The sequence below is a fragment of the Eurosta solidaginis genome, chromosome 5, assembly GCF_040869045.1.
Source record: "Eurosta solidaginis isolate ZX-2024a chromosome 5, ASM4086904v1, whole genome shotgun sequence".
NCBI classification, from domain to species: Eukaryota; Metazoa; Arthropoda; class Insecta; order Diptera; family Tephritidae; genus Eurosta; species Eurosta solidaginis.
Window position 1 is genome coordinate 267,840,825 of NC_090323.1, and position 22,759 is coordinate 267,863,583.

Sequence of the window (22,759 nt, forward strand, 5' to 3'; positions counted from 1 at the left end):
TCCCATAGCCATATGCGCTTGTATATGTGACTAATACTTCCACCGATGACTACATCTATATGTGAATTATCTCTTCGTTGCCTTGTATGTATTTGTGTAAATGATGATTAATGTGTTTATGTAGCTTGCTTAATGTTTCTGTTGTTGTGCCTTTATTTAATAACCTTAGAGATGGTAATATTCGTCACAATACCTATTTTATATATAATAGTAGCTTTTAACTTTTAAAGACCATTTTGGTTTATCTCACCCTTGAGTCAGGTAGTGTTTACATGAAATTATAAGATAATTAGAATAAATAAATTGTGAATTCTATATACTTATTGTAAGCAGATTTAATTCAAAATTTTAGTTTTTCGAGATTTTAAGATACCTCGACTGTTGAGATTATGTTCACATGCATAGAACATTCCTTTTGTAATGAAGTTGTATGAAAATAAAACTTTATTTGCGTTTTCCAAACAAGTTAAAATTACATCCGTTTAAATTTTGAATTACATCTGTTTACAATAAAGCGGGCGATATGTGACGCTCCGCGAGAAAAGGCCCCTACCTCGAATGCAGTTGATTTTACAGGTTGAGCAGGTGTGTTAGGTCGTGTGCGCTAGCTTTCGCATGATCGCTCGTATAAGGCACACTTACTGTCGACTTTGACTGCTCATAACTCAAAAAGTAATCAAGATATGGATCTTCGGTTTGTACCAACTTCGAGAATGAGCTTTCATTTGTAATAATGTAAAAAGATATTTTTTTCTAGTTGGGGCTATTTTTTTTTTTGCGGAGCGTCACATGTGTTTAGGAAAGTTAAAACAAAATGTTTCAAATAAGATGCACCCTAATGTGCATACATACATACATAGCTATGGAAATTTCATATTTGTAGGTATGCTTGGATCTTTGACCTGAGACAAATCTAGTGCCTACATATCAAATATTTCATTATGAAAAGACTTGTACTTGTAACTGATTGCGCAAACCAAATCGAGTTTAAGTCGAGTCTATTATTTACGATTGTGGAGGTGTTTTTATATCTTCTTAAACATCTGTTGACTATTGTTCACTTTTACGTAAGGTTTTTTTTTATATCAGTGCAAATGTGCATTGAGCCGTCTCAGAACCGGGGAAATTCTGCTGAAGTGTAACGTATAGCGACTTGAAAAACTTTGTTTATTAATCGAAAGACAATAAGTGCAAACAAAAATTGCCTGTGTGTTTGTTAATGTGTGTTGATGAAATTCAATTTCGTGCTGATGTGAAATATCGTGTTCTTCGAACTCAATTAAATAGATTGAAGATACGCTTGAAGGTATTTATTTTTCGAATTAATTGAATGTGCATTTTTGTTGTTTATATTTAGTTTTTCAAATAAACTAATTTTACTTTTCAAAATAATTTCAACTAATAAATGAATAAATTATTTTTCGCTTTAGGACGCTCGCTTTTGCTTTTACGCACTTGATCCTGGCTTAATAATTAACGTGCACTTGCACGCCTGCGCTGCTTTAATCAGAAATTGAACGAAAAATCATATACATTTTTAAAACAAAAAATTATTTATAGTGTTCGGACATGAATTAATCAAATGTGATGTCTGGAGCTATGACAACAGAGGCGATAAACATGTAAAAATGACGCCAATGCTCATACCTTAAACAATGCAATGGGCCGTAATTTTGATACTCACTCTCACCCACATTGAACTCACTATATTCATTTAGTTAACTTATTTTAAAAGTATTCTTCACCCGTTTTAATTATTACTCATTTAAGCACGGAGTGGAAGAATTCACGAAAATCGACAGCTTCTAATATTTGTGCTTTTAATTTTTAAGCCTTCCTAATAAAAATTGAATTAATTGTTTGGTTTTGAGTTTTAATTTTCAGTGAAGTTCTAAAGACTTTTACGAATTATAATTAATATGATAATAAAAAATAATAATAATAAAAATAACAAAAAAATATTAATAAAGAAAATTTAAATTTTATACTTAATGAATAAATATTATTATTAATAAACTGTAATTTACAATAAAAAATATATTTTTTTTTATTCCAAATAAAGAAAAATTAAAACAAAATAAGTAATAATAACATTAAAAAAAGACAACGTAAAGAAAATGTTAATTAAAAAATTAGAAATAACATTTTATAATAACCAACGCAAATGAAAGAAAACTTAACCGAAATGTATGAAAATGAAAAATAGTAGCTTAAAACAAAATAAATAGTAAAAATTATAAAATTAAAGAAACACAAAATATAAAAAAATTAAAATTAAAACATCAATTAAAAAAAATATATAAATAAATAAAAAACTGGGAAATTAATTAATCTAAAAGATTATTTTACGCAGCATCCGGAGCTATTCACAAGCAATTTTTCCGTCAGATAAGTCGATAAATTGGATTTTAAGGAAATATATTAAATTTGACCAAAAAATAGGCAAAGTTATAATAAAATAAGCAAACAATTCTTTTTTAAATTCAAGCTTTAATTGGAGAATATAAGATAGTAAAAAATCCTGATTTAACAGCTACTTTATTGAAAGGAACCGTCTTGTAAATTCCACCAGTAACCATATGACCACATACCATTTCTAAAATTTTGATTGAAAGAAACTTTTTTCGTCGTCACTGTCTTATGGGACTCTGTTACAGTATATGATGATAGTGTTGGTCACTTTTCGGATTGGGTTCATACATAAAAAAGTGCCTAAGTCCACAGATAAAATTTTTTCAGATTTTTGTTGCAATATACTCTGGTGGACTAAATCGCAGATTTTATCACCGATTTCTTTTCTCAAAGCTGACTTTAGATCTATGTTATATGTAGATCGAAATTGCTCAAGTCCATACAAGCGAATCGAATTGCGCTCTGCTGCTGCAATATATTTCTTCGAGTTTCCAAGTTAGAAACGTCAATTAGATCGACTTTTAATAGAAGAAGCTGATACAATTTATGAAAACTATTATATCGGATATTCTGATTGGACACTGCTTTCTGGCGTCACATGCTTTTAAACTAGACGTTAGTCACTGATAGCAGGTGTAGGAAGTGCGGGTAGGGGAAGAAACGAACGAGTAAGTTTTATGGTCGTGCCCTGTGCTGGCCAGACTAAGACTCCGGCTATAAGAAGTGATACAGCTTTCAGATCTAGAAGCAGCAAGTGGCTTAGGCCTTAGAAAGCATCTAGTATTTCCCAAGAGTTCGGAGTTAGTTTATAACATAGGTCCTGGGTTTTGATACGGTTTTTCAGTTTAACTTCTGGTAACACTATGGACTCATTCGGTCTATGTGAGATCCTCACGGGCCGGCCAGTTAACCTAACTAAATCCACTAATTTTGCATGTGTTTTTTGTTTTTTCAAAAGTGACTAAGCCCAGCACGAAACATGTTCACAATTTCGAGACAGCCAAACGCACTTTGGCGACTTTGATATGTATCGACTCCATTGGTTTCAGCAAGTTCGAACCCTTATCGTCCACATCCGTCTTGACTCTACCACCGTGCAACAACTTACAACAAAATTTATTGACAAAATCCAATTGACTTCAGCTTTTTTTGTTTGTCTTTTTTAGCTTCATAAAATGGTTGCTAATTCTTAGAACTATTTTGGAACGATATTCTTAGGTGAAATCAATTACCTTGCCACCTTCTTCAGTATAGATTGTAACTGAAAAAGGCCGCTCTTTATTATATCAAAGGAACAAGTCTGACGTTCCTAGAATTTTTAGAAACCTTGAACTCGCTTCACTTAAAAACTATTGCTTAGAATTGGATGTATATTCGAGTACCTAATGCAATCCAAATTCGACCTTACAATGCGTTTTAAAATTTTTTTAAAATTAAAAGTTGATATATTAATTAAAACAGTTTAAAATACGCAAAAGTAATCTAAAAACGATTCATAAAGCTGGAGTTGACCTCGTATTGTCCGCATGTCAATATCTGCTGTTCTCTACCAACATGTGACAATCGATCTCAAAATAAGCAGTCTGGGAATTCCACAATAATTAATTAAAAAAAATATATATATGTCAGGCGCTATATGCCTTCAAGGAGACTTTGGCCGAGTCTTTCTTCCAATTTGCGTCGTGCTCCTTTTTAATTTTTCCTACAAGTTGGCGGACGGGACCTACATGGTTACTTGCAGAAATTCACTCGATGTGCTTGCCAATGCATTGCCGCAAAAATTTCTTTCTAAATATTTAAATATCGCTCTTCCCGAGCATTGAACCCAGGACCTTCGGTGTGATAGCGTACCACCTTAGCATGGCGGCCTATTAACTATTCTATTAATTCTCAGTTACATTCCGGACAAGCGAGTCATGTGTCAGCCGCATAATTCATTTTACTTATCATACACTTGATATCATTTTATTTTTATTTATTTAAAGCTGTATTTTATGTGTATATGCTGATAGTTATTTAATTTCTAATAAAGTTTAATTAATTTTCGTTAACATTAATTTTTCGTTTTATTTATGTTGTTAATTAATGTCATTGCATTAATTTTCAGTGCTTCGACGATAACATCAAACATCAATTAAATAAAATGCTGTCGGTGCTGTTATTATAAAAGTGATTGTGGAAAATAAGAAAAGAGGATCATTGAACACATAAAAGCCATTCAAAGAATATAATTATTGGTATAATAATGCCCAACCAAGGGGCCGCAGCAGCTGCTGTAGTTGCTGCACCACCACCAACCACGTTACTGCATGCGTCAGATGTCAGATGTCTTTTCAGCATTTGTTTATTGATAATCTTGCTCGCACCCTTTGCTAGCGCTTGTACCAGTCGTGCCATACAAAAGACGTCGACGTCACCATTACCTTCGACCGGATCAGGCGATGTGTCTACTACACCACGTCCAAACATTACATTTCCAATATACAGTTGCCCGCCAACTTATGCTGCCTGGTATTGTTTGAATGATGCAACATGTTTTACCGTTGAAATACATAATGAAATACTTTATAATTGCGAATGTACTACTGGTTTTATGGGACCACGCTGTGAATATAAAGAGATCGATGGTTCATATTTGCCAACAAGGCAACGTGCCATGCTTGAAACTGCTAGCATTGCTAGTGGAGCGACGTTAGCATTACTTGTTGTTGTTATGTTGTGTCTAATGTGGTATATACGTTATGATAAGAAGCGACAAAAAACAACTGAGGCTCACGACAATGAAGGTCTTGATGAGGTGGATGGTATAACACGTTTACCGGAACGTCGACCATTTGGCGAACATCATTATAGAACGCTGCCGTTAGCTGCAGCCTTCAAATGATCATAAAAGCAGTGTGGTTTAAGTTGAAGATCAGAAGAATAACACAAAAAAAAAAACAAAACACCAACCAAAACATAAAAAACTCAAAAACAATGGGCAGCTTAATCGTCACCACGACGGCAGCTAAAAAAAAAAATAGGAAATTAGATTTCCAAAAAATAACACTAAGAGACCAGTTATGTAAGGTATCTTCTCGGATCGGGATAAAATAAGCTTAAAACTTGTGCAAAGTTCTACTTTGTCATGCCGGTGGTTGTCTAAACCTTATGTACTCGCGTTTTTAGTTATTGAAGGTCAAAGGTCGCGTAAATAATTTTTTTTTTATTCGTTCGGAATTCTATTGCTCAATTATTTGCAAGAAGATCAACACAAATAGAGAGAACTTGAAACACATTCCGAACGAATAATTTATCTTTGATTGTCCAGCAATTTTCGTAGAATAAAAAGTTCCGAATGAATGGGGTCAGCAATATTAATGCACTGAAGCGCTTTGCGATAAAACTAGGAGTCTATAAACAAATTTATTTCAATTTCGCGGCTATCCACAATCGGAGCGCTTCGTAGTGAAGATAAGCAAGTAGTATTCAACGTTTTTTTTTAAGCACAATCTAATAGATTTATAAAAACTTAACGAACCAGATTCAGATATACATATATCAAGTGATCTGCTATTCAATATAAACATTTAAAAATTAGATAAGATCTCCTACGCCCTTATATAAGACGGCATGCATCCCTTCATGGAATTTGCTTCAAGAGTGCGCTAATGAAATGGTTTCAAAATCTCGATATCGAGCAAGAACGTGAATAAAATTATTGCTTCTGCTTTCCGCAACACAAAATATCGGAGCGACATATCGAGCGTTGTTGTTGTAGCTAGCCTTCGACAAATACTGAGGTGGCTTTCTGTCGTTTGATAGTCGACACTCCTCGGTGCGATACTTTAGTTAGCTCTTCGAGACGGTTTTGGAGTCCGTATGTTGATAAGAGTATTTTAGTTTTCATATTGCTAAAAGTCTTCAGAAATGTTTTTGAATCTCTCAGAATATTTTCTATTGCGAGCAGTGTGTTTTTAACCTTTCATTAAAAAACAATCGTTCCTTAACTAATCTCAAAAGCATAAATGACTAACTTACGAATATACAATTCGATATCTAATTACGTATCAAACAAGTTTTTATTGAACGTTGGGTACGACGCGTCGACATTTTGCTTAACGAAAACGATTATTTGATACTCGTTTTTGTCCGATATCGCATTACGGAAAGTCACCCCTGCTTCTATCATGAAAATTTGTAATGCTTTTGTGTTCATTAAAGGAATAATTTTTTTGTTAACAAAACTTGGACAGAATAGTAACTATTTTGATAACTCCAAAACACGTTGCTTTGTTGATACATATCAAGACACGGAAACCAAAATGATATCGAATTGAAGTATCGAACCGACGAGTGTCGCCTGTCGAATTACGTAAAGCCACTCCAGAACTCCACTGAAGAACGACCTAGTCCATTAGGTATTAGGTGTTTTTCAAAAGGTTTGATGAATTGTTACCTTTTTGAAATGACAGCCGAGATAAGCTGATAATCCATTCAGCGTCGGTATGTGGTCATAATTATCTACGTTATTGGCTTCAAAATTTAAAAGATCCTAATAATTCTCGGCAAATTTTAGGCTGTCATTTTTTTGTTGATGTAAAATGTGTTAAAACTAAAATGCTTACCAAATTGCGCTTTCTATTACCTTTGACATCGCAAGGCGCCCACACTCGATTTTATGAAACTTTCTTAAGAAAAGTTTTACTATCTCATCTACACATGTTTCCAGCTATTAAGTATATTGCATAATAACCGTATTGTAACGGCTTTTAGAACTAACTAAAAATGAAACAAACGGCGTAGTGTAAAATGTTAAGCACCGAAAAGACACAAGAAATATTGTACAATATAAAAAGGCATTTTTGTGCACTTTTTAAATATTATTCAATACACTCCAATTTTATTCTTAATTTAATGTAAAAGCAGTTGACTAATTTGACTATGAACTCGCATTGAAGATTTGCTTGAAGTGGATCGCAATATAGTCACATACGTTAACGGAACGACAATGAAACGAAAGCGAACTTGATACGTCTGTCGGTTAAATATGTAAGTGAACGATAGCAAACAAATCCTGATTTGATTATCCGATCAGTCCAAGGATTACGTTCAGGTATAGAGAATAAGATAAAAATAGTATGTTCACATACGATTTAGTCCAAAATTTAAGCTTTTACGTGATAAGTTGTCTGCTGACGTATATGACATTATGTTATCCGAGTATCTAATGACCTTTTCAAAAACTTGTTGTTTTGTTCAAGCAGTTTTATTCCAATTTAATTTCTAGAAATTTTTGTTGTTATATTGGCATACTGATTTGTAAGATTTAATTTTTATGTTTGTATGTTTAATTGTGTCTTCAATTCTACTTAACCTTTAAGAATTAATGAGCTTAACACCAATTAATAACAATTGTTATTTCAATGTGGTTTTTTTATCAGGAAAAACCGAAAAAATATTTACTGGCATATTGCGACGGTACCATTTTGATAGTCGCCACGTCAGTATCGCCACATAATTTCGTAATGATTTTCCAAAGGTTGGAATCATTCGATAACTCGCTAAAACATACATTCGCCTAACCTTTCAGTCTAGCGTACTTTAAGCCAATGAACTGATTGAAACTAATCAATACGGCTTCAGACCTTTTAAGTCTACCATGGACCAGAATTGGAAATGCACTTGATACTGGAGAAGACTCACGATAAAAAATCGATACTCATCATCACTTTTTGTCCACTTCAAATCTCAAGACTAGATAGGCAAAAAATTGGGTCTTGCGGTAAATGTAGCCAGAATGAAGTACTTGCTGTCAACCAAGAAAGAATCTGCGCATTTGCGCCTTGGCAGCCGCGTCACTGTTGACGGATATAAAGTCGAAACTCTAAAGGACTTCTGCCATCTGGGAACCAGGGTTAACTGCGAAAACAATGCCAGCTAAGAAATCACACGGAGAATAACTTTTGCCACCAAGTGCTACTTTGGACTGAGTACGCAGTTGAAAAGTGGTGTCCTACAAGCCGCTTAGCATACCTGTCCTGATGATAGCTCTAAATCATGGACGGTGTCGAATGAAGTTGAGATGGATCTTTGAGAGAAAAGTTCTCCGAAAGATTTAGGGTCCTTTCCATGATACTTACGGCGAGTATTGAAGGAGGTATAATTAGAACTGCATGAGCTTTACGCAGATATGAACGTAGTACGAATAAAAGTCCCATTGCTGCGCTGGCTAGGTCATGTTATGCGCATGGGCGAAGGAGCTGCGATCATGAACACATTTTATTGGACACCGCAGTTTGGAGGCAGACGAAGGGGGAGAAGCCACATAGTTGTGAGAGGCTGGTGGATGAAGACTTGCACTCCCTTTCTTCTCTAAAAAGGCGTCAGTTATCGCGAAACAGGAATAGCTGGCGTGCCTTGTTACGAAACGGCATGCTACGCGTCACCTATATGGTCGCCAAGCCTAAAAACTACTCACTGGAAGAAGCTACAGACCTGCCAAAATACTGCTCTCAGAACTGCCACGAGCTGTCTTCTTATGTCCCCAGAACACCATCTACCTAATGAGGTGAGAATACTCCCCATCAGGGAGAGAAATGAGATGCTAATCAAACAGTTGCTGTTGAATACCCAGAAACCTCAGCATCCCAACAGACATCTGATTGATGAGCCAACACCGCCTAGGGGCTTAAGGAGTCATCTCAGTAAGCATTATGAGGAAATACGGCACCTGCGAACTCAGCCGTATGAAGCAAAAAAAACACAAGCATGTCCTCAGTGAACTCCACAAACAGGCGTCGGACCTTTATGCCAGAAATTGGCCGGTGAATCCAGTACGCAACGAACAGTACCCAAAACTTGCGGAAGAGGAACGCATACTCCCCAGGGAAACGCGAGTTACTCTAGCTCAACTTCGTTCTGGATACTGTAACAGACTAAACTCTTACTTATCCAGAACCAACCCCGACATACAAAATGTATGCCCCGCTTGCAATGTGTCCCCACATGACACCAACCATCTCTTTAATTGTAATGTGGAACCAACGCTTCTAACAACTCTCCAAGTTTGCTTGGACTCCCGTTAAAGGATATTGTTGACAATTTGTGATCGGTCGCAACTATTAGGTAGGGCGAAGCACTGCTACAACAACAACAACAACGAAACGGCAAAATCATTTAGGCAAATAAGCGCCAATTAATGGTGATGAAAGATGATGTTAAGCTCAATAATTCTTAAAAACTAAGTAATTAAATTTTACGCGAGAAAATTGGAAAATCGCGTTTTGCAAATCTTTCAATAATATTAATAATAATATTAAGGTCAAACTATCGCTAAATGTTAAGTAAAAAATGTCCCATTCAACTGAAACGTGTGCGCATTGTTTGCTCGCCAAAATATTGCCTTATTTGTTTGTATTAATAAGAAAATAAAAAAAATGATTAAAACACTAAAAATTTATTTTGGACACATTTACGAATAAAATTAAAATTTAGGACGCAGTGCTGGCTTTAAGCAATTTCTGAAATGCAACAACAAATGCAATTTTAATGTAATACAAAATGTACAACAACTACTATTTATTATTAATTTTACTGACTTTTATCACACATAAAAAATTCACAAAAGTATTAAATTATAGTAAATATTAAATAAACAAGAAGTAACATTGCGGTTTTATTAATATCTTAGGCAAATTTTGCAATCGAAGGGATGAACGACACTAACACAAGGGGTTGTGTAGCGCAATATATAGCTTCTCCAACCCAAGTGTCAACCTCACCTTCGAGCGGTGAATCCCGCTTCACTAACAGGCGAGGCTCTGGCGACCCCAAGCTCGTCATGGAACTTGAGGGTGGGGAGGGAGGTATGGCCTGAAGGTTTAATATGGCCATATAAATCGTTCCCGAGATGATCGGGCTAGCACCTTAATGGTGTTATGTTACCGGAGCGTACCGGATCTGTATCCGGCAAAGGACCATCACATCTATAACAAAGCCTTCAGGGAGTAACCTTATCGCTACAACAACAAAAACAACAACACCAACACATTATTATGGACTTAGGTTTGCATGTTATCGAGGTGTTGCTACCACACCGAAGCTTGGTGTTTATGTGTCTAAGGGATTCCTAAGCTCAAATCAATACTAAAAGTTTTAATAATTGAAAATCTATTGCAGCATAATGGCTACCAAAAAACACACAAAATTACTGATTAGTTTTAGTTTCAATTAATAACATGGATTTGAAAACCAATGTATTTTATAGAATAATAATTTACGATTTTATTACAGCCTTTTGATTCCTGCAACATCAAACGTTTAGTCGTGGTGCGCGGCTACATTTACCAAAATGTCGAATAGTCCACAATCCCCAAATGGCGAAGAGCTCGGTCCGCCAAAAGCCGACTTCAGCGCACCGCCTCCCTATGAGCTTACCAACAACAATGGCGTTACACCAGAGCAGCAACAATACCAACAGCATCAACAGCAAAACATGTTGTCAACACAACAACAACCGCCACCCTTGCTGCAGGTGTCCCTACCACCAATGAATACAATAACAACGCCCGATGGCGTTATGTTAGTCAGCACTGGCGATGCGCCAATAATACAACAACACACGGCTAAATTGCCAACATATGAAGAGGTACAAATGGAGAAATCATTAAATGGTGAGTTACCGCCACCATTTATGAATGCACATGTACTACAACCGCCACCACCTTTACCTCCACCAAATCCATTGTTGGCTCATCTACGCGACGGTGTTGGTAATATGCCAGTTAACGGTACAAATGCTGCTGGTACAACGCCAGCTTTAACATTTATAGCAATTGATGCATCCGAAGCTGAAAATTTGACCAGCGCCACCGATAATAGTTTACTTGGTACGGATATAATGTTTATAATGGCCTTCATGGTGGCATTCCTATTCAATTGGATTGGTTTTTTAATGCTCACATGCTTTTGTCATACAATTGCTGCACGTTATGGTGCACTCTCTGGATTTGGTTTATCATTGGCCAAATGGACGTTGATTGTTAAGAATTCCACAGAATTGGCATCGCATGAAAACTCTTGGTTATGGTGGCTAATAATGGCTTTTGGATTTTTAATTTGTGTGCGTGCTTTAGTACAATATGTTTCAATTAAGCGTACATGGCGATTACTCTCAACATCGGCGCAAGAGCGTTTACTCTTTTTCTATTAAACATTTCATCAAAAATAAAATTAAATGTGTGTGGAAAGCCGAAATAATGGAGCAACGCATCAAAGCCAATAGGTGCAATATGTTTTATGTATGTACATGTGTACATATGTAGATTTGTTGTTGTGGTGCTACTTTTTCAAGGCACACACAAACATACTTGCAAGCGCGCTTTTAACTTCTTTTAATTTTTAGTTGCTTCATTTTACGTTAGAATATTTTGTATATAAAAAAATATATATGTAATATTGGGGTAATATAAATACATAATAAGGCTACATCTGCATTCAGAAACGAACTGAGTTTTTGGATGCAGTCGATGATGTTTCTTGCGAGTTTTGTTTTGAATTTTTATTGTTTTATTAGAACTCGTTCGTTGTGCAATTCTTCGACTCGATTCGAAGGTTGATTTTTGGACTCGAGTTTGTGCAATTGCTATGCGAAAATTTCAGACTGATTTATTGTTGTGGCTATTTTAACTGACTATATACTAAAATGAAAGTTAAATAATTTTTCAATATTTTTTGAAATAGTCAGAAAGTAATCTTTAAGTTGTTCCAAGAATACTACCAAAAGTTGTACCGAAAAAAAAAAATATAATGCAGCAAATAATATAAAACCGTCCCAAAATCAACTTTCAATATTATATTAAATATACAGCGAGAGCCACTAGAAGTGAATTTTCTAAGTTATCCTGAAATATACATACATAGGTATTGGGTTTAGAGGTTCGAAAATTTTATTTTATTTCGAATTAACGTATTAGGATTCAGTGTAGTATATGACTAAATGTTTTTGAAGATCTGTATTTGGCTCATTACAATACAAAAAAAAAAAATGTATACCAATCCAATAAGAAAAGAAGGTAAACCCACCATACCCATACATTAACCTGTTTTTTATTTTTTATAAATATAATAAAAAAAAATGTAGTGTTTAATTTTGAGCTTTGAAAGCCACTTACTATGCTTTGGAACCTAATTTCGAAAAATATAAATACGTTTTTGGCTTATGGCTTGATTTCTTCAAGATTATGGTATTGCTCCAATACCATGGTATGTATGTGTATGCATATACGTGTACAGAATGTTTACATCAGGTTTGTCATGCCGCTTCTAACAACCTGATAGAAACTTTGCTTTACGCTGTGATGTAAATTTCCATCAGCCATATCTGTGAATCGATGCTTCAAATGACTGACAGCTGTCTAGCAGGGAATTTTACATAATCTCAGTTTTAACACTTGTATGAAAGAAAAACTTGTGCTTTTATAAGCATACAAGTTCCAATGGCAAAAATAATACAAATAAAACCCCACTCGAATAATCAAGAAGAACGGTTTTATCATTACGCTTTTAACGCATAAATTAGCCAAATTAAGTGAGCATATTTTTATAAAACCAAATTTTTGCACATAAAACAAGCTAATGTATACAATTAGAATAGAAACAAACACACGTATTTTTAGTTATTTCAAATTGATTTCCAACCAATTGGTATTAGCACTGAAGGTACTTAAAAAACAAAAAACCTAGGCATTGCAACAGGTTTTTACTTACATACATTCATAATATATACTTTAAATAAATATAATTTGCAATTATGTAGTTGAATATACAATTTTGATTGTCAGAGTTAATTTAGTAACAAAAAAGAAAAAAAAAATGGCTATGCATTCGTATATATGTACATTTGCGAACATTATTGTGCATTATTGTTGTTTTTACCATTATCTATGTATATGAATGTGTACTATGCACACAATTGCAGAAGCAAATGTGTTTATTTCTTAAAAAAATATATTAAAAATAAAAGAATAAATAAATATTTAAAATATGCATTTTCATAATATTGTAACGAATTTTCTGCAAATCCTCTTATTTGCAATCCTCTGCTAAGTTCGAATCACTAAACTGTTGAATAAATAACTCCAATATTGAATGATGGAAAAATGGCATTTATTAAGTACTTCACAATAACACTTATATTTTGCTACTCGCTGGCTTAATAACCAAACTGATTGATAACTCAAATTAAACTCTACTATTGGCCGCCAGATCGCGTGCTTAATCAATAACTGATTGATTGCTCAACTCAAACTGAATTCTTCTTACTCGCCTGCCCCGCTTTTATAGTTTACGCTGCATACTTCTAGGCTCTTCCATTTCCAGAACTTACCAACTATATTCGTGTGTGTATAGTTCTCATATAGTTCCTACTTGTTTACAATTGTCTACTTTTTAGCGCTTCTCAGATGTACATATGTGAGTTTGTAGTTTACAGTCTCCCGCACACACATAAGCGTATAAGTAAATTCATCTGTGTGTGACATCTCATCTCTCGCTGCCTTGTATGTAAATGTTGCTCGTCGGAATGTGTACATATGTAGGTGTAGACGCAATTATTGATTCGTTTATGTAGATACATAATGATTGAATTATTGATGTGAATTCACGTCACTGCTTAGCATCGGCCTGGAGATGGCAGCACTCCTTAGTTTTGCTAATATTCGTAACACTACCCTCCACCTAAGTCTGATCGTCCCGATCAGACAAATCTCCCAATCTAAACGCCGCTAGCATCTCCAAATGTACCACCCTTCTAATCCGTGGTTTCCCAGTGGTTTGTATGCGGTAGATGTTATCACTGATCTTCTTCACAACTTTGTACGGGCCTTCCCAACTGCACCGAAATTGGGCTGGAACACCTTTCCGCCGGTGAGGGTTGTTTAACAGTACCAAATCTCCATTCCGGAAACCTTCCGAATTATTTTCCCTGTCGTACCTGTGTTCCATCTTACTACTCATTATTCTGGATCGTTCTCTCGCACTCTGTTGCTTGGCCAATGAAGAACTACTTTGTAGAGCTTGTTCTTGACGGATTGGCTTCACATACTCAGTATCGTTCCGACGTTTCCCAACAAAAGTGCGCGCTGGCTTGAAACCATCCTTGCATTCTTTCTGAAAAATTCTTTCAGTCATTTTAGTGCGTCCATTAGGGTTTGTTGATGCCGGTCTTTTCCTCGCAGGTACTTTTAATTTCGCTTTATTTGGCACATTCGATCCATCAACCTTTGCTCGATCTACTTTCCTTGACTTTCGTGGTCTCTGTCGAATCTCCTCCACCAGCACTCGCTTACTGCTGAACCCTTTTTCCAAACTGAAGTTAAGTGGCACATCTTGGTTCTCATAATGCATCACCCTTCTCTGCATATCGATCTTGATGTCATGGTCAACCAAGAAATCCACTCCCAATATAACTTCATCAACGATCTCTGCCACAACGAATTTGTGTAGAACCACGACCTTCCCAATTAGGACTTCACATATTACTTCTCCCTGGACTTGGTTATATTCGCCTGTGACCGTACGCAACCTCGCTCCAGGTAATGACTTTACTCTCTTGTAGACCAAATCAGATCGAATCAAGGAATGAGATGCGCCCGTATCTACAGTCAGTACACGCTCCTTGCCATCCACATTCCCTCTGACGGTAAGACTGCTTGATTTCCTTCCAATTTGCGACACAGATATCACAGGACATTCAATAGCCGGGGCAAGTTTTCGTTCTTTATCTCTTACTCGCTCTTGCTCATCTCCTCCAGCTTTGCGTTTACGGCCACCCACATTGTTGGAACTATTAGGACCAAGATCGCAATGACGTGCAATGTAACCGGACTTCCCGCATTTGAAGCATTTGATAACTTTTTCACTCCGCTTTTGCGATCCTTTCAGCACCTCCAATATTGCGTCTACCCACTCTGGCCTTTCTACTTCCACACGGCGTGCTTTGAAAACTGGCTTACACAGAAGCGACGCTGTTTCCTGAGTCAATGCATGGGATACCGTTTCAGAAAATGTTTGCTTTGGGTTCGCGTATGTGGCTCGCTTCGTTTCGACTTCCCTTATGCCATTTATAAAGCTCTGAATCTTCACTCTTTCCGTGTATTCCACGCGTGCATCCGCATTTGCAAGATGAGCCAATCTTTCAATGTCCGAAGCAAACTCCTGCAAAGTCTCGTTAGCTTTTTGGTAGCGGTTTTGCAATTCTGTTTGAAATATCTGTTTCCTGTGTTCGCTTCCGTATCGCCGTTCTACAGCAGCCATCAATGCGTCATAACTGTTCCGTTCGTACTCTGGAATAGTCTGTAAGATTTCGGCAGCTGGTCCTTTCAATGCTACGAAGAGTGCGGCAACTTTATCTTCCACATTCCAGTTGTTCACTGCTGCGGTCTTCTCAAACTGTAGCTTAAAGACCTGGAAAGGAACACAACCGTCAAAGGATGGTGTTTTTACCTTTGAATTACTAGTTGAAACTGCTGATTCAGTTGCAACTGCTCGATACGTCCTCTCAAAGCATCCACCTCGGCCTCGATTTTTTCTTCAAACTGTAAAATTTTTGTATCTTGCGCCTCCAACTTCGAGGAAATACGTCCTTCTTGCTCTTCCAGTTGAGCAGAGATCTGCGATGATATCTGTGCTGAAATTTGAGCCGACATTTCGGATATCCGTGCCTCTTGTGCTTCAATCTTCGCTGTTATACGGTTCTCCTGCGATTCCAGCTGAGATGACATTTGCGACGACATTTCGGATATAAGCGTTTCTTGTGCTTCAATCTTTGATGTTATACGCGTTTCTTGTGCTTCCATCTTTGATGTTATACGTGTCTCTTGAGATTCCATCTGTGATGACATTGTCGATGTTTGAGCAGATATTGCAGCCAATATCATGTTCAGGTCTGTGTTCGCCATTGTCTGCGGTGTTTCTTCCATTTTTGTTATTTCCTCGCCATCAAGATGAAAGTCATACTCTTCCACATCGATACCTTCTGCTTCCATTGCCTCTCGTAGCCGTGCCAGAAGTTCAAGTTTAACGCCGCTTGTATTCAATCCACGGCTCTCCAACTCCTTCTTTAGTTGCTGGATCTTCAATTCACTGAACTTTGCCATGTCCTTGTTGTCCTTTGGAATTTATTCAACAATTCCTCTTCTGACACCAATTGTAACGAATTTTCTGCAAATCCTCTTATTTGCAATCCTCTGCTAAGTTCGAATCACTAAACTGTTGAATAAATAACTCCAATATTGAATGATGGAAAAATGGCCTTTATTAAGTACTTCACAATAACACTTATACTTTGCTACTCGCTGGCTTAATAACCAAACTGATTGATAACTCAAATTAAACTCTACTATTGGCCGCCAGATCGCGTGCTTAATCAATAACTGATTGATTGCTCAACTCAAACTGAATTCTTCTTACTCGCCTGCCCCGCTTTTATAGTTTACGCTGCATACTTCTAGGCTCTTCCATTTCCAGAGCTTACCAACTATATTCGTGTGTGTATAGTTCTCATATAGTTCCTACTTGTTTACAATTGTCTACTTTTTAGCGCTTCTCAGATGTACATATGTGAGTTTGTAGTTTACAGTCTCCCGCACACACATAAGCGTATAAGTAAATTCATCTGTGTGTGACATCTCATCTCTCGCTGCCTTGTATGTAAATGTTGCTCGTCGGAATGTGTACATATGTGTAGACGAAATTATTGATTCGTTTATGTAGATACATAATGATTGAATTATTGATGTGAATTCACGTCACTGCTTAGCATCGGCCTGGAGATGGCAGCACTCCTTAGTTTTGCTAATATTCGTAACAATATTGTAACGAATGTTAGCAGCACTGAGCGATGCTATCGTCTCTAAGCCGATGCTAAGCAGTGACGTGAATTCACATCCATAGATCAATCATTATGTATCTACATAAACGAAACAATAATTGTGTATACACATATGTACCATGTACGTATACGAGCAGCGGAGAGTCAATGCACAAACACATGCATATATCTGAGATACACCTATAAGTATGCAATGAGAAAAACTATAAAAATTGTGCAATTGTAGTTACAGCTGAGAAGTTTGAGAGCTACTGGACTAGTAGATTCTGGAAGCGCCTAGGCGATGTGAAGGTTGAAATCAAAGAGTATAAAAGGCGACAATTTTAGAGGCGCTGGAATTCAGTTTGATTTGAGTTGTCAAGCAGTTTCGACTAAGACGCTATCTAGCGAGCAAGAGCAGTATTATTTTGAATAGTAGAGTTTCATTTGAGCTATCAATCAGTTTGGTTATTAAGCAAGCTATTCGTTGCACAGTTTGAGTGTTATTGTGAAGTACTTTAATAAAGGCCATTTTGCATTATTACATATTGAAGTTATTTATTCAACAGTTTAGTGATTCGAACTCAGCAGAAAAAGGGCAAATAAGAGGATTGCAAGTAAATTCGTTACAATTGGTGTCAGAAGAGGAATTGTTGAATAAATTCCGGAGGACAACAAGGACATGGCAAAGTTCAGTGAATTGAAGATCCAGCAACGGAAGAAGCGACGTTAAACTCGAACTTCAGGCACGGCTACGAGAGGCAATGGAAGCAGAAGGAATTGATGTGGACGAGTATGTCTTTTTCGCCTCGCGAAACCTGGCATTATCACCGACTAAATCTTCCGCGACCTTATTTACAACATGGACGTCCCAAATGTCGACCATTTTGAACATCGACGTCGATGGCACTACGCTACCGACTGTCCTACACCCCAAAATCTTGGGTGTGACGTTTGATCAGGATCTACATTTTGGTGAGCACGCAGCCGCAATTGTTCCGAGAATTCAGAGCCGTAACAAAATCCTCAAATCCCTCGCTGGCAGTACATGGGGAAAAGATAAAGAAACGCTCATGACTACATACAAAGCAATTAGCCAGCCGATTACGTGCTACGCGTCACCCATATAGTCGCCAAGCTTAAAAATCACCCACTGGAAGAAACTACAGGCCTGCCAAAATACTCCTCTAAGAATCGCCATGGGCTGTCTTCTTATGTCCCCAGAACACCATCTGCATAATGAGGCGAGAATACTCCCCATCAGGGAGAGAAATGAGATGCTGATCAAACAGTTCCTGTTGAATACCCAGAAGCCTGGGCATCCCAACAGACATCTGATTGATGAACCAGCACCGCCTAGGAGTCATCTCCGTAAGCATTTTGAGGAAATACGGCACCTGAGAACCCAGCCGTATGAAGTGAAAAAACACAAGCAGGTCCTTGGTGAACTCCATAAACAGGCGTCGGACCTTTATGCCGTGAATTGCCCGGTGAATCCAGTACTTAACGAAAATTATCCAAAACTTGCGGAAGAGGAACGCATACTCCCCAGGGAAACGCGTGTCACTCTTGCTCAACTTCGTTCTGGATACTGTGACAGGTTAAACTCTTACCTATCCGGGTACCCCAATGCTTGCCCAAGGACGTCCAGTCCTAGGGCCACAACAGCAATTGCGTCCTGGCCTTCCCCAACCCAGGCGTAGTCACCCGTCACTTACCCCCAGAGTGGCGACGTCTCCCCTTATGCACTTCAGAATTCTGCAGTTAAACTGTAATGGACTAACTGGAAAGATTACGGAGATAGTCGATTTCATGAAGCGGCACAACATCCGCATTGCTGCGATTCAAGAGACTAAACTCACAGCAAGATCTGCATTGCAGACCTGCTCTGGTTATAATGTCCACAGGAAAGACCGCGAGAGCGGAAATGGAGGCGGCCTCGCGTTTATTATACACCACTCTGTGCAATATCATATATTTGATCCTGGCATCGACCGCAGTGACAATGTCTTAGAACGTTAAGGCCTATCTGTCCGGTCAGGCGATGCAAATCTAGAAATCATCAACATCTACATCCCACCTGTCACCTGTTGCCCCAGTGGATACCGCCCTAATATCGAGGCCTTACTCACTGGCAACAATCGCATTATCTTAGGCGATTTCAATGCCCATCACGACCTATGGCATTCAAACTTGCGGGCGGACAGTAGGGGTGAGATGTTGGCGGATCAAATAGACGAAACGACGTTCTGCACAATAAACGGAGACGCCCCCACACGTATGGTAGGAAGCTGTCATAGCTCGCCAGATATCTCAATCGTGAGCGCAGAACTCGTAAACTGCGTCAACTGGCAGCCGATGGTAACATTGGCATCCGACCACCTGCCCATTCTTATTTCGTTCGAGCGTACCGCCGACTTCATCGTCACCGAAAAACGCACTTTCATAAACTTCAAAAAAGGAAAGTGGGAAGAATATAAATCTGCAACAGACAGCAGCTTTGCTGCCCTCCCTATCCCGACTGATGCCCGCCAAGGGGAGCGTGCCTTCCGTAAGGTCATTGAATCCGCCTCGGCACATTTCATTCCCGCCGGGAGAATTCCCGAAATCCGGCCCCACTTCCCGGCGGAGGCCGCGAGCTTAGCGAGGGAACGCGACCTTATAAGACAGCTTAATCCAGGCGACCCCCAAATAAGGGATATAAACCAACGCATCAGATTGCTTGTGGACGAACACAAGCGGGCGAAATGGGAAGAGCACCTAAGAGGTTGTAACCTCTCTACCCGTGTAGGTAAACTTTGGTCCACCGTAAAGTCCCTATCGAATCCGACTAAGCACAAAGACAAAGTTTCCATCGCCTTTGGCGATAAGGTGCTGTCGGATGCGAAAAAATGCGCGAGCGCTTTCTGCCGACAATATATAATGCATCCTACGCTCGACAAAGATAGACGGAGAGCCAATAGACACGCACATAAACCAAACTCAGCGCGTCACCAATTACCATCACCGCTAGAGAGGTTGAGGACGCCATTGGTCGCGCTAAACCATCCAAAGCAGTGGGCCCAGACGGCATAGCCATGCCGATGCTTAAAAACCTAGGGAAAGAGGGTTTCAAATATTTAGCGCATGTCTTCAACCTGTCTCTTTCCACCTTTGTCATACCCGAGAAATGGAAAATGGCCAAGGTGGTCCCGCTACTAAAGCCTGGGAAACCAGCTAACGTAGGTGAGTCATATCGTCCGATATCTCTCCTATCGCCAGTGTCAAAGACGCTTGAAGCCATTTTGCTCCCTTATTTCCAAGCACATTTGCAGCTAGCCCCTCATCAGCATGGCTTCAGAAAACTCCATAGCACTACCTCCGCGCTAAATGTCATTAGCACCCAGATAAATTGCGGTTTGAATCAATATCCCCACCATAGAAGAGTACTCGTAGCGTTAGACCTATCAAAAGCTTTTGATACGGTCAACCATGGCTCGTTTCTGCAAGACCAGGAAGGGTCTACCCTTCCCCCATGCCTTAAAAGGTGGACCGCAAATTATCTGGGTGGTCGGCAGGCATCGGTGCAATTCAGAAACGAAACATCAAAACAAAGGAGAATTAAACAAGCGGTGCCACAGGGTGGTGTCCTATCCCCGCTTTTGTTTAGTTTCTACATATCTAAGCTACCTTCACCACCGGAAGGAGTCACAATCGTTTCCTACGCCGATGACTGAACAATAATGGCCACAGGCCCAGGCCCAAAGTTCGATGAGCTATGCAATAAAATAAACGGCTATCTCCCTGATCACTCCAGTTTTTTCGCCTCTCGAAACCTGGCATTGTCACCGACTAAATCTTCCGCGACCTTATTTACAACATGGACGCCCCAAATGTCGACCATATTGAACATCCACGTCGATGGCACTACGCTACCGACTGTCCTACACCCCAAAATCTTGGGTGTGACGTTTGATCAGGATCTACATTTTGGTGCGCACGCAACCGCAATTGTTCCAAGAATTCAGAGCCGTAATAAAATCCTCAAATCCCTTGCTGGCAGTACCTGGGGAAAAGATAAAGAAACGCTCTTGACCACATACAAAGCAATTAGCCAGCCGATTACGTGCTACGCGTCACCCATATGGTCGCCAAGCCTAAAAACCACCCACTGGAAGAAAATACAGGCCTGCCAAAATACTGCTCTCAGAATCGCCATGGGCTGTCTTCTTATATCCCCAGAACACCATCCGCATAAAGAGGCGGGAATACTCCCCATCAGGGAGAGAAATGAGATGCTGACCAAACAGTTTCTGTTGAATACCCAGAAACCTGGGCATCCCAACAAACATCTGATTGACGAACCAGCACCGCCTAGGGGCCTAAGGAGTCATCTCCGTAAGCATTTTGAGGAAATACGGCACCTGAGAACCCAGCCGTATGAAGCGGAAAAACACAAGCAGGTCCTTGGTGAACTCCATAGACAGGCGTCGGACCTTTATGTCGGGAATTGCCCGGTGAATCCAGTACTTGAAGAAAAATATCCAGAACTCGCAGAAGAGGAACGCATACTCCCCAGGGAAACGCGTGTCACTCTTGCTCAACTTCGTTCTGGATACTGTAACAGGTTAAACTCTTACCTATCCAGAATCAACCCCGACATACAAAATGTATGCCCTGCTTGCAATGTGTCCCCACATGACACCAACCATCTCTTTAATTGTAATGTGGAACCAACGCCTCTAACACCCCTTTCCTTATGGTCCACCCCTGTTGAAACGGCAAGTTTCCTTGGACTCCCGTTAGAGGATATTGATGACAATTTGTGATCGGTCGCGGCTATTAGGTGGGGCGAGCATTGCTACAACAACAACAACAACAGTGACGTGAATTCACATCCATAGATCAATCATTATGTATCTACATAAACGAAACAATAATTGCGTCTACACATATGTACCATGTACGTATACGAGCAGCGGAGAGTCAATGCACTAACACATGCATATATCTGAGATACTCCTATAAGTATGCAATGAGAAAAACTATAAAAATTGTGCAATTGTAGTTACAGCTGAGAAGTTTGAGAGCTACTGGACTAGTAGATTCTGGAAGCGCCTAGAACAAGTGTCGGCAAAAATGTTGTGTGGATGTATTAGTGAGAGCGCTTTGATCGTACGAACCAATTGATTCACTGATCATTCGCTTGTAAAACTGCAACGGCTAAGCACGCAATAAATAATAAATTATTGATGCGCACAATGGCAAGCGAATATTTTATGTTGAACAACGCCTTTGGGCAAATTCAATGGGGTTTATGCTACAAAACATTTTCAGCGACGTACATATGTAAATAACATCAAACGACATTTTGAAAGTTCGCATAAAAACTTAAATAAGTTGAATGCAACAAAAAAATTAAAACTTTTTGAGGAGTTGCATTTTTTCATATTGAATTAGTTAAATTAATTCATATTAATAAAATGTATTTACGTAAATACGTGCATACATTTTTCG

General features: G+C 38.5%; 2 protein-coding genes across 4 annotated transcripts in view; both read left to right on the forward strand.

Moving 5' to 3' along the window:
• Positions 1-10,061, forward strand: part of Krn (Keren) — a 36,210-nt gene extending 26,149 nt beyond the window's left edge. Inside the window, exons 1-3 of one of the 3 annotated variants that reach the window (XM_067790396.1) lie at positions 711-1,306; positions 1,431-1,622; positions 4,520-10,061. In XM_067790396.1, coding sequence (XP_067646497.1) covers positions 4,658-5,296 — 639 coding nt within the window. In that variant the 5' untranslated portion in view covers positions 711-1,306; positions 1,431-1,622; positions 4,520-4,657 and the 3' untranslated portion in view covers positions 5,297-10,061. Of the gene's footprint in view, positions 1-710; positions 1,307-1,430; positions 1,623-4,519 lie in introns of those variants that run through there. The other 2 variants (XM_067790398.1, XM_067790395.1) reach the window with 2 other exon arrangements.
• Ndfip (Nedd4 family interacting protein) overlaps positions 1-13,436 on the forward strand; it is a 39,584-nt gene extending 26,148 nt beyond the window's left edge. Inside the window, exon 2 of the mRNA XM_067790394.1 lies at positions 10,687-13,436. Within this exon, the coding sequence (XP_067646495.1) occupies positions 10,745-11,605 (861 nt within the window). The 5' untranslated portion in view covers positions 10,687-10,744 and the 3' untranslated portion in view covers positions 11,606-13,436. The remainder of the gene's footprint in view (positions 1-10,686) is intronic.
• Positions 13,437-22,759: the final 9,323 nt, after the last annotated feature.